General features: G+C 39.3%; 1 protein-coding gene across 1 annotated transcript in view; it reads left to right on the top strand.

Moving 5' to 3' along the window:
* Window positions 1–13,485, top strand: part of PEPD (peptidase D) — a gene marked incomplete at its 5' end in the record, with an annotated part of 146,066 nt that overhangs the window by 80,536 nt on the left and 52,045 nt on the right. Inside the window, 2 exons of the mRNA XM_082005932.1 lie at window positions 3,325–3,393; window positions 10,151–10,228. Of these exons, the coding sequence (XP_081862058.1) occupies window positions 3,325–3,393; window positions 10,151–10,228 (147 nt within the window). The remainder of the gene's footprint in view (window positions 1–3,324; window positions 3,394–10,150; window positions 10,229–13,485) is intronic.

Raw genomic sequence — 13,485 nt, 5'->3', positions numbered from 1 at the left:
CTTACTTGAGTTGATGGCGGCTAATACTTGCTCCTTTTTAAGTTAATGGAAAAAACAGTGAGGTTTTTAGAACTACCTTCCATCTCCAGGTATTGTCAATCAGTTAAAGAAGCTGATGTTTTTGGCAAAAAGGAAAAGCACCAAACCCAGGATGTACCTCTACATTAAAAAAAAAAAAAAAAAGTTGTTTCAAAAGCCATGCAAAACCCATGCCAGCTCAAAGAAAGCTATATGCTTTTAAGAGTTAACATCTGACATGCAGATACAGCCAGATGATCTGTATACACCACCAAGGTAGTACGTGCATGGTAAGTAATACATACACACCCTCTGGGAGAATATTGTATACAACATGATGGGAAGCTTTGAAACCCGTGAAAGAAGGAGAAGGGAAAGAGGTCCTTAACTTTCATTTCTGTGTTGGTTGCATTGAAAGCTCCTGGTAAAGCATGCAGCACCAGTATAAAACTGCCTAAACACACATATCCTCCAGTCGAAAAGACCAGGCAAAGTTCAAGATACAATACTGGCAATATATGTGGAGTGCCAGATTAAATTATATTCCACCCAACTATTTCAGACTTTATACTTTTGTATCACACTTTTGGGTAAAGATTCTTGCAGTGTGTAGACAGTGAAACCCTGGCGTGAAATCTAGTGGCAGAATCTGCCTTAGCTTCAGTGGAACCAGGATTTTAATTACAAAGTACAGTACTGCCAGCTTCTCTAATTCTATATATACATTTTTCAGCTATGAAAAGCCAGCATTTGCTATCAAAGGGATATGCAATCCTTCACTTAGATAGGAGAAGTTATACAAGGATGTTGGCTGTCTCCAATAGAAATGTTGGATTTTTTTTCCAACTCCAGAACATGTTTCTCATGAGTCATAGCCTGAAAAAGTAAATTCAAAAAAGTGATGCAAGTAGCTTTACTAGCAGGAAACTCATTACCTGGCAAAGCTGTACTATCTTCAGCTCAGTCACATAAACAACCACTTCTTACTTAATCTTAAAAGAAAGTCTATAATGTTTGATGAAACAATCGGGTTCCTTTTTTAGAAAACAGAAACAAAGTTCAGGCAAACAGCTGGATTATATGAATCACGTCTTAATTTATTTACTACTTTTTACTGCTAGCCGGGGAGCACTGCAAAAGTTGCATACTGTTACTCGGCTGCACAGTTTCATATAAATTGCAACCATGAATATGTAATCAATTGTCATATGGAAAAATAAACCCTGCTATCCCTGCATCACCGAGGGAAAGATGTTTACAACCTTCATTGTTTCATTTTTAAAGCTCTTTAGAAGGTTACTGAAAGTTGCTGCCTAGTGGAGGTAGTTTATTCAGTCATTTAAGGTGAAGGGTCTGTAAAATACACTGAAAGTTGCTTCCTAAAATGTAACTATACATATAGAACAGTATAATGTATTATTGTGCACAGCGCTTGCGCGTGGTGTCTTACAGAGTAAACCTTGCCTGCAAGCATGCCAGGGAAGAGCAGATCTGTAACTTTGTTCCCACATGAAAGTCCATTTGGTGAAAAAAAAAGTCTGAGAGCAAATGACTCTTTAGGTGATAGATTTTATTAGCTCAATTTAGTGATAGCTCTGTTGAGCCCTCACCATGTCAGAGTTTCTCCTTAGCTTCTCTGTCATTTGAGCTTCTCTTTGCCATTACTGGTTTCTAGGGCAATACAAAGTTAGTATTTCTACCTTGTAAAACCACAGCATTTTGAGCAGAAAAGAGATCTTGTAAACTCCCTACTAAAGCTCTAAATGTAGGCTTTTCTTTTTCTTTGTGTGATTAATTTGCATGTTTTGTTTTGTTTCTCTTTAAATACTGCCATTTTGTGTAATTTTTAAATCTGGTTTGGATTTACAAGCATGTAATGTATTTAATATCCTTCAAAGAATTTGAATTGTGTTCTGTGGATTGCTGCTGCTGAAGGACAAAATCACGACATCTCTATTCTTTGACTAGCACCATTATCACTCTGTGTTAATGAAATGATTTCAGTATTACAACAAATGAGTTTTTGAAATTCATTCCGTATTAAAGGGAATTGGATTGTAATTAGAGTGTATTTCAAAAAGAATAAAAGGATCCATGATATGTGCTTAGCTCTTAAAGCACCTAATCCTATATTAATTGTGCTTTGGGCACATCTGCCCTCAGGTGAAGGGGACTTTGACAGTGAAGATGAAAATGTTTTAATGCTTTTAAGGCCAAACAGCTCCTCCAGCAGGATGGCAGCACAAGAGGAGGCCTGTTGGAGAGCACGGGGCTGCTCTTCTTTCCCTTTCCTGTCCCTCACACACACAAAAGCAAACAATGTTGTGTTGTAATGTTTGTTATAGCTTGTTGAGGACTGAGCCTAATGTTATCATATCTTGCTGTTGGGATTGAGTCTGTGTTAATTGGGGGTGGGGGTGGCGCAGGGGAAGATCATAGAGGTATTTAAGTACCACAATCTGAAATTAAGCCTTATGTTTTCTCTGTGTCTGTTGTGCTACAGACAAGAAAACATGAGACCATCCATTCCAGCATGGACTGTGACACTAGCAGAAAGTGCCTGGCTTGACCTAATGGGAGAGCTCTGCTGGCTTGTCTGGAGAGGAGAGCATACAGCGTGGGCAGATGCGATTCAGGCTTCACATATATGTAGGGTTACTTAGCTCAGCTTTCAGCAGAGGCTACCAGTGAGGTGGTAAAACCGAGAGTGCTTCAGCTGAAATTATTTGAAAGAAGAGCTTTGCCCTGTCTGGCGAGTTCCTTCCCTGTGAAGGTTTGGTCAGACTTCACTTTTGTTGAATCTACACACCACAGACTGAAGGCAGCAGGGTTGTAAATAAGGATCATGGATGTGATTTGTGTACCTGAAATGCAGCAAGAAGTGGTTTTCTCAACTCCACTTCGGACAGTTTGGCCAGCTTCAGCATTTAACTGTTCGTTCAACATCCTGTTCATTCTATGGTGAGACGCTAACTACCAACATTTGCCAACAGTAATTTGCCTTTCTATGTTGAGTTGTTAAGGAAGGCAGTTTGCGATTTGAAGTTACCAAGCTGCACTGGAGCCCTTTTTCTGTGGCGCAGAGTTGCTTAATGGGCTTTGTGGAAATTGCGTGACGCTCCGCAGGACTGCTGAGCTGTGATGTGGGTGAATTTGCCTGCTCAGCTGAGCAGAAGTGGGCAGAGCACCTCGTCGGGGAGCTGGGGATTTGCACCAACACAGCTGTGCTCAAGCAAGACTTGCTTTTCTCCCTGTCTTGTGGTGGTTTTGAATATATTATTAATTACCACCTTCCTTTCTTTGCAGCCTGTTCCAGCACTACTGCTACACTCGAGGTGGCATGCGCCACACTTCCTACACTTGCATTTGTGGCAGGTAAGTCAATGGTTTATACTGAACTGCCGCAGTCTTTATGGTCAGTTTCCCACTGTATATTTGCAAAATTGTTCCTTTCAGGCACCCGATGTGTTTGCAAGTGCCACCAGAGTGAGTTTTGAACTGTTTCCTCTGGAAAAGCCAAAGAAAGGTGACTAGCTCTGTGTCTTAAAGAAATAAATCAATTACAGATTCTGCGGCACTCAAGAGATTCCCCAATGACTGCTGCTACTGCCAAGATCATGTTTATGCTCACATCTGTGCAGCAATCGGCTTTTTTATTAAATAGCATTACAGAGAAGGGCTTTAGAGCTATTCTCTGTTGCTCAAAAATACTCTCTCTGAAATACACCTTAAGTATTTCATATCATTCTCAAAATCCTTTGCCTTAAAGGTTAGGATGGGATTAAACTAATCTTTTTGGAATTTGGAAATTTTTTACTCTCTCTTTTTCTTGCTGAACTGCTACTGTTGAAGGTACTGTATTTGGGAAAGTATAAAAGATGTCCCTGCAGTTGTAGAAAGGCACATTTTTAATTTGCAGAATTTCAAGAGAATAGTGTAAGGTATGTGTTGAAGGACAGCTGTGTGCTTTGTGCAGAGATTAATCTTATTTTGTCAGTAGAATTAATCTAATCAGAGATATATGACAGATGAGGCATATATGTTGGTATATGTGTTCCACTTGTAGAACTGCTGCTACTCAGAAACATTTGCCCTACACTGAAGTCACATACACTTATAAAAAAAAAATTTTTACGTTAATGACAATAATGTTATATTGCTTTGGAGGTAATAAGGACAATTAGCATTTTCACTTCTTTTTGGTGTTTATGCAATTGCTTATTTGTAAATGCAACTTCCCAATTTATACGCAAAATTGCAGTAGGAGCACGAGCAGTTTTACGGCAAATTGTGCATCTAAATTGTCTGAAAAGTTTCCTGTTTTAAGTAGCGTCATATAACTTGAGAATTAACATCCCATTGAAATGAGACTCCATCTCTATGGTATTGTCACAGGCTGTGATGGTAAAATCAAGCTGTCTCTGTGTATAGTTTTTCACAACCATTACAGACTTCACGTTCACTTACAGTAAATCAGAACCCGTGCTGCAGGATCTGCTACCTATAGAAACGCCTACCGTGTGCTTGTGTAGTTGGTCCTTGTGACCCCATGGGGACAGACTAAACTCTTCATAGGACTGAAAAACCCAGGACTTGCATTACATGACTCGGGGAACCCACGAAGAGGAAAGCCCCAACAGTAGTTCAGAAGTGGGCGGTGACAGGACTTCCTGGTGTCCCATCCCACCATGCTAGAAGGGCTTAGCAGGGCATGGGAGCGATGTTTGTGCTGCCTCTGAACCACTGGAGGATACATGGAGAAGGGCTGCCCTTGAAATGCAAGATCCTAACAATATCATGACTCACTGTTGTAGCTGGGAGCTGGCATTGTATCCTACCACTACAACTAAAAGCGCAGATAAACTTGTTGGGGGAAAAAAAAAAAATTACATAAGATAGACTACAAAGGCCTTTGTCCATAAATTGCTGTATTCTGACTATGAGTGATGAAGTAAGAATGAATAATATTAACAGTTTTAAGCTAGGTCCTAATAAAATGAGTGTAAGTAGATCTATTTGATGAATTCAATTAACATAGTAATGGCAAAAATAATAGGCATTTTTTATTACCATGAAAATGTCATGCATTGTAAATATTCCACTTCACTACATTCGTGATTAAAAATAGGTTTTGCAATTAGGATTTTTGAGTAGTTATTTTTTTTATTTTATTCATGCTGAGTGTCATTGTTTCTCTGACACTTAAAACTGTGATATTTTGACAGGATCTTTCCTTTTTAGATTACAGGCCTGATAATATTTTCTGTAGAAGAGAATCATGCTTTTAAGTAAAAATCAAGTTTGTTACTCAGATTTTAGAAAAGATGGTCACTAAGCTGGAAATCAAGAGTAATCAATACTATATTTCAGTACAGAAATAAATCACTTTGCACATGTTGAGTGCATGCATTTGTTGCTGTCCCTGTCCAGGGTTAACACTCTTTCAGGAGATGGTAAATGAGTATTTGGTGTGACCAAAGTATTCGCTCGCATCTATTCACTCTCCAATCATTTGAGAATAACAACACACTTATATTAGTATTACAAGTTATCACATAACAAGGTTAGTCCTGCAGTTAGCGATACTTTCAAACACTGTCAACTTGTAAATGGTTTGAAGTGCAAACAGACGTCACGTAAGTGCAATTAAATGACAGTGGTAGTATTTGATAAACGTACTTGGATATATTTAGTGCTACAATGTGTTGACTTCTGAGTAGTGTTCAAATGCTAATGAAATACCCATTGTGGTGTCTTAGCGTACCAAGTAGCCATTTTTACAAAGGGGAAAAAAGAGATTACCTTATGTGCACAGTGCGTCCTGGTGACCCTGGGATGGATGGCATCCACTGGTAACCAGGCACAGAAGCTTCCAGCTGGACTTAGGTGGAGGCATCGGTATCTCTGCAACCACTACAGAAGCCATGGTCAGCTGCTACTTGATACTGCAGCATCTTAGACTTAGCTTGGAATCTTCTTGACAGATGACTCCAGGCAGATGACGGCTCTCAGCAGATGACCACCAGTGATTAGGAATAACATAGTGCAGTGAAAGGCCTTCCTCTATCTGAGGGATCACCATAAGTAAATATTTTTGGATAACATTAGGATACTTACTGAATCTGGTTTGGTTTTTTTCCTTCCTTTCTTTTCAACACAACTTTTTAAGATTTCATCTCTTAGATGAAAACATGAAGAGAAGGCTGTTAGTGCTTCCTTCTGGATTGATTTTAGTATTTAAATTATGATGGAAATAGTTTGCTGGTTTGGTTGATTGTCTGTTGTTTTTTCTTTAGATGTTCTTAATGTAGAGCTAATAGCTGCACTTTTTGTAATGCTTGATGCTCAGCTTAGTCCTGTTCTTACAATATTGCTGACATTCCTTCTCTCTCTTCTAAACATTTGTTTTCAAGGTATTTTCTGATCTAAAATATATTTTGGGGACTTTTTTTTCCCTTTCCTAATAATCTGAATCTATTCCTAATGTTTGCATTCTCGGTGTTAATTTGCAGCTTTTCTGCTGCTTCCTGCAATTCTTTCTGTAACAAACACATCTTTGGCACCAGTTAGAGGCAAATTATTAAAGGAATAAAAATAGATACACAGAAATCTCTTGGAGAATTTTTCAAGCTGGCTGCCTGAAGGCAGACATCAGCGTACCCATGCGCGGTGGTTTTCCGAGGTGCTGACCTCCAGGAAGGCAGCGGAGCTGCTGGTGATCCTCACCTCACCACAGCGCTTCATTTTAAACCCCAACTTTGGCGGTCTAATGCCAGACCTTTCAACTGTTGCTCCTTGGGAAGAAAAGAAATAGCTTCTATAGGAAGGCTCATTTGCTTTGCTAGTGGCTGGGGGTTTTGTTTAAATTGTTTTGAAGCCACCTTGAAAGTCTAAATGAATCACTATGAATAACTTCTGGCTAGCTGTAGCATTTACCTTGCGGGTACACATCAATTCTGTAGCATTGCTCCTGAAGCATCTTTCCTGCCTTCGTCTTGGGATGGTGGTAAAGACGCTTCCTGGGAGGAAGATTGGACTTGCAGCTCTTGGCAGGAATGAGCTGTTTTAATTGGGGTCAGTAGTGCATTTCTGAAGCAAGATCTCCCACTCGTCCCCAGCTGCAGGCCTTTGCTGAGAGCCGGGTACCAGTCCTGGAGTGCACATGCTGGATTTCTTTTGGGTGAAAAAGAGCTAGGAGAGCTTTCAGGAGCAGATCTGCTGTGCCTCGGTTGCTAATGGGTGTTCAGCCCTGGGGACCTGCCCAGAGCCAGTCCCAAGTGAGCAGACCTCCTCACCCCAATCACTTTGAACAGACAAAAAACCTGAAATGCATATGGTGTGCATATCTGGTCTTCAGCACCAACTGTGCTCGCTGTGGTACGATTCCATTTACGCGACAGAGCCAAGATGTGCATGACAGATAAGGAGTCTCAAATGCCAAGAAAGATTGTATGCTGCTTAACGCTTCACAAACGGTGCTGAAAAACAGATTTTTCATGCATCTTCCGTAACAGTTGGTGCCGAACCTTACAGAAATATTTTGTAAACTAAAACCTTTAAATTAAAATGTGCAAAAGAAATCCTTTTCTTTGTATTTGCAATGTCTATTGTTGAAAGCATTTCTGCAGTGCTCAGATTTGAATATATGACTTGTTTATGCAGCTGGTATGGTATATGGCACCGAGGGTGCCCACGTAGGATGATAAGTAAACAAGCTATCTGCAAATACATTAGCATGGAGTCATGCCCTTAAGCTTCATGATAATTTTTTAAAAGTTGATCGTAAATATATGCATGTGCTATTTGCTTCCTCTGCTTTATCCCCATTTTTAGAGGGAGATAAGGAATAGTACCTGCAGCTGAAATCCTGACAAACTGCTCTGGAGCGTGTGTGTGAGCATGTGTGCACGTGCCAGGTGTGGGGTTTTAAAAATTTTTCTGTGTTTTTCCTTAAACACCAAGCATGTGGGGTCACAAACAGTGTCATGCATAGCACCAAGAACATTCCAGTTGTTTCCAAGTGCCACTCCCCAAAAATTGTAGCCCTCCACCTGGGAAACAGTTCTTCAGGCAGGAGATGATGCTCTCGCCTCTCGTCGTGCTGGTAGTCCAACGCAGGGGTAGGAGCAGTCTCCGCTGCTATCATCTGCACGTGAAAGGAGATGGCTGAGGCTGGAAACATGGTTCCCACTGTACACGTCGCCAGGCACAGGTGGCCCTTTTCTTTTGATTGCAGTCCATTGCCCTATTATAGATCTTTTTTTCAGACAGAACAAACTAAGTTTGAAAGTGACCTGGTGTGGAAAACTGGAATTGTGGCCAGAAGGAACTATTCAACCGGTGCACAGGAGAGAGGATATCTCAGAAGGAAGCTCACGTCTGTCTGCATCCTGTGTGCAAGCTTTATGGGGCTGTTTTTAGTTACCTGCACAACAGCATTAGGTTCCCAAGTCAGACATCCAGGAACTAAAAAGCAGCCAGCTAGTAGCCAGTTGTAAAACTGTGCTTAAGCCATTGGCCCAGCATCACAGAACAAAACTGTTACAGCCTTAATTCTGTGGCTTCAATTTTTCCGTTTGGAGGTGTGTATAATTTTAAGAAATAACACTTTGTGTTAAAAAATCATTCCCATGATTCTGAGACATTGTCCTTCACTGCCTTATTACATAGTGATTTGTCTATGCTAAAAACTACTTAACAATAAAAACTTACTGCTTTCAGTGATCCAGCACTTTAGATTGAGAGCCTTCAGAAACCTAAGGCAGCATCTACTTTCTCCTCCATAATCATTGCTTATGGAGTTATATCTGAATGACCAATTGTGTATTAAATATCTAATTGATCACAAGTGGTTAATGTATCTTGAAGGTAATCTCTTTTTGGATACCGTGCATGTTTACGGGTTTTGTAATTGCACATATCAGAAGTCTAGTATGAGAAGTGTGTGAAATGGCACATTTACTCCAGATACAACAAAAGATTCCTTGAAATTGAGCCACAGATTCCTTTCACCTAAGATATGAAGCTGTTCCACCATCACTACTTGAAAGAATCAAATTTGAGCAGAATGACCAATACATTTTTCATGAAAGGTGAGATACAGACTAGCAAGTTAGCTGGAGGGGTTGGAGAGATGTAGTAACCCTGTCCCAACACTTGTATTTTTGGATATGATATAATTCTTGTAGCTTTTTGAAGAGAAAAAGAGAGCAGCTATCTGAGGAGAACAGTAAAAGAAAAAAAGGTAGAGCTTGAGATCTTTGCCAGTCTTTTAACTGATGTTTGATAGACCAGGGGGAATATCAGTAGACAAGAGAGGATGCCAAAGCCAAATATAGGTTAGTGAATGGATCATGGAGCTTCAGAAGCGCAGAACAAGGGTCCATCCTGCTCTTGAGATGTTTTATTCCTGTGAATCAGCAGTTTAGTCTGAAAGGTTTCCAGGAATAAAAATCTTTTCTTTGTAATGGGATTTTTTTAATAAGATGTAAGAATGGAGCGACAGTTCTTGTGCCTGTTCTTGCTGCTGACGTTGTATGCGGCACATGCTCCCTGAGCAGCGTGCAGTGTATCTGCTCCAGCAGAGATCACACGTGGCCGTGCCAGAGGTGAACTGGAGCTGTTTACTTGGATAAGTATGAAGCTGGATTTTTCCAGTCTCGGTGACTCCTAGAGAATTTCAAACAGGTTGGATTTTACTCCAGTTGAAGTTAGTTTTTTATGCCTCAGAATGTTTAACCGCAAATAGGGAAACATATCACTTAGTAATTAAAAAAATCCAGAAGGTAATAAATGGGTATAGGTTGAAAAATTAATCTTGCATAGTTGCTTCCGTAACACTGCCATGGATGTGGGAAGTATTTATATGAACTGCGCCAAGTTCCTTCTGCAGAAAGGTCATCTCTTGCAGCCAGAATAGCAAAATGCCCATCTCATACCCATTTCTCCTGAGCAAGCTGCAGGATATGCTATTACAGCCTACAAGAGAGCAGAGCATATGGCAGTTCTCACACAGCTCCAATTTCGTGCTTAATATATGAATACACTGATGTTTACAGTGTTCCTTCTCATCTTGTGTGTGTTAATGTTTCTTCTTCCATTAATTCTGCTGAATTTTCTTTTTGGCTATCAGTGGGGAGAACTCATCTGTTTTGCACTACGGCCATGCTGGAGCCCCAAATGACAAGACTATTGAAGACGGAGACTTGTGGTAAGTAAAGGGTTAGAGTTCGTTTGATGTCTTTGTTACACTACTGCTGTTTCTGTACATGCATTGTATGTACTTTTGGACTTAAGTAGTAAAATGATGGCTGCATAATGATGAGAGTCTAAATTTTTAAAATAGCATAATTTTGCATGCCAGACTAGGCTGGTTTCTTCCAAAGGTCCTGTATACCTGCATGTCCAGTTGAAGGGGAAAAGAGAGATTGTATTCAAATACTCCTGTGCCAAAGGCACTCAGAATTTAGTTTAAGAAATGGCTGGCTTCTAAGTGCAAGGGCAGTTGCAAAAATTGACATCTGAGTTTGCTCTTGAACCTCAGATTCAACCCTCAGGTCTGATGGTGGGGCGGAGGGTTGGGAGCGCGTTGGCTACTTGTAAAGAATTGCATCAGATTGCAATATGGATTAGATCTTCCAAATGTTTATGTGCACCCAGACACCCTGGCCTGAACGTAGACTTTCGAATGTGTGAGGAGATCAAACTCAGTTCAGGTTAGGCCAGGCTCCTTCTAGTTCTGTATTCTGGCAAAAATTTCTAAAAAGATTTTGCTTAGAGTTTAGCATTGCCATAATGCCATTGTAAATATCATACATTTTTCTCTACTTGTATTACGTGTCCACATGCTTTGCAGTATCACTGCAGGTAAAAGCAACGTGAATGAAGGCACCAAATACATTGCTATAAATTGAAAGACAAACCTAATTGTGTGGCATGTAGCATTGCAAAGTACAGCTTTTGTACTTCACCTGCTAAGACTATGGTCAAAAAGCTTGCATTTATAAAAGTGCAGAACTAGTTTTGGGAGGATTTAGTCACTGAGATTCAGCGGAGGGATACGTATTAGGTTACTTCTGTAGCATGTGCAAGAAGGTGCAGGTATGTATTTTCACAGTTGAATGTAAAGGTGTGGAGTAAAGAAAATTAGTATTATCATAGATAAGCTCAAAAGCTAATATGGAAAACAAACAATCTCAGAAGTAAAAATTATGCCATGTTGGCTAATGTTCTGGGTGCATCTGCAGGTGCTGCAGGATTAACTTAGTGAATTACAGATAGGCCATTTCTTTTTAATACTGTAAAAACTTTTTTAAAAGCTTCTTGTACAATAGTTTATGTATTATCTTCATCTGTGGTGAATAGCTTACTAAACCCATCGAATACTAACATTACTTTATTGCAGGACAATAGCTTTGACTTACGATCATACTGTGTTTGAGCAGATAATATGCCATGAGGGTTTTTTGATCAGGCAGGATACACCAACATGATCCTGTATCGGCTGTGGCATTCAATTGGATTTTCAAAAAAAGTGTGTAACCTACAGGAAATCTCAGCATATGTTACTAACAGAAGATATGCCACAATGCATTGTGATGTCCTTGATTTAAAATTGAGGCCTTTAAATGGTGAGGGGAATAGTATTACTGGGAGACCTCAGGGTGAAGGGTATATATAGGACCCTTTTACTTACAGTCTCCGAGGACAGTTTGCTGGATGGCTGAAGTCCTTCCTAAACTCCAAGAGCACGTACCAAGACTCTTCACAAACTCGTATTTCCTGCTGTGTTGTCAAAATCTTTAAAAAATGCTTGGGTTTTATTAGCCTCAGATATCTGGATGTCAGAAAAGCATAATCTACCAAGTACATTGATCACTTCAGCATTTCAAAATTACAGTACTGCAAGCCCACTTTGTAACCATGTCAACAAAGAGAATAAGGTTTAACATAGTTTGAAATACCCTCTTGCTGAAACGGTCCGGTTGCATTTTTGTCTCGATGAGATAAAGTTTGTCAGTTGTAGACTTGCTTCAGCAAATAAGTGCTCCATGTGCACGAGCAGCCACCTGGGCTTCAGTCTCTGCCCTTGCCTCTCCCACTGGCTGATACTCACGTAACAGTCAAACTACTCCACATGATTTTCTTAACACTTTTTTCAAGCGAGAGTAAAGAAATTATAAGAAAATGTAATTTCATTTGTAAAGAGGATTTAAAAATACACTCATCTTCCACAGTTAAAAATAGTGTTTTGGAAAAAATCCTGAGCTAGCATACTTTAGCAGCATACAAATTATGACAAGGCACTACCTGGGTGGTTTTACTGTATGATTTTACAAATTAATAAATTGGGTGTAGGTGCATGTATGTGCATACAGAACAGGTTATTAAAATGACAGTACGCTGATTTGTATGTGTATGTTAGAGTTTGTATATTTGGCTTGCAATTAAGCTTTTTAATAGCTACTGGGAGCCCTCTGTTGGATAATCGTAGGAAGCCCTGAACATAGGAAAAAAAGTAGCTTTACTTTTGGTGAAAAAGAGGTAGAAGTGTTTTAAGGATTATTTCTGCTTCTGCCAATATTTTTCTATAAGTCTAATTTAATGATTCCTATGCTTGGAATTGGAAGACTGGGTACTTTATATGATTTTTACTAAATTATTCAGTAGAATTTCATGTCCTTTTCTTAACTTTATTTAGTGGTTATGAATAATATTCATGAGTTTTGCAGAAATGTGCTGCTTAGGCTTTTTATGTACGAAGCAGTGCAGTGCAGTGAAGTGTCAGTAAATAAGTCAACAAAGCACTTGAATATTAGAGAAAATACATTTGGAAAACTACTGCTTTGCTGCTTTGAAAGACTAGAGTGCATGCATTGTTTGCTCTTAAAAACGTAAGTTTACAAGGATTTGGTGGTATCAACAGGAGATCACAGGGAAAAATACTTGTGTTATTGCATTTTTAATTTTTTTAAGACTTATTCTGACTTCTCCTTCAAAAACTGTGGCAGGTTTAGAACAGCCTGGTTTTATGATATTAATTTTTGAAAATTAATCTACATCAAATGGGTTTATTGCTTCTGTAAGAAACTGGTATGGAATTATATTGCATCGTAATGCACATTTTGCAGGTAGAGCTTATATGCTAGAAGATCTCGGTGCCAGACAAGGACTATAAAAACAGTATCTGACACTTCTTGTTAATCTGGACTGTCTTGCTAAGCAGGGCTGTCATTTTCAGTCTATTAAATACTACAAATAAAATAGCTAACACAAAGCATTATGATTGACATAGAAATCAATGTTCTTAGCGAAGTTTAGGTATTTAGATGTATGCACTTAACTGATATTGATATTAAAAGTAAATATTGCAGTAACAGCAAGTCAGTGTTTTATATAAAAAAATCATGTACTATAACATCTATGTGGTGAACATTCAGATTTTATGATCAATGTGGTCTAAACCAA

The sequence above is a fragment of the Phaethon aethereus genome, assembly GCF_964289735.1.
Source record: "Phaethon aethereus genome assembly, chromosome: 13".
Classification (NCBI taxonomy): Eukaryota; Metazoa; Chordata; class Aves; order Phaethontiformes; family Phaethontidae; genus Phaethon; species Phaethon aethereus.
The sequence above is the reverse complement of the archived record's forward strand: the minus strand, read 5'-3'. Positions and strand labels throughout refer to the sequence as shown.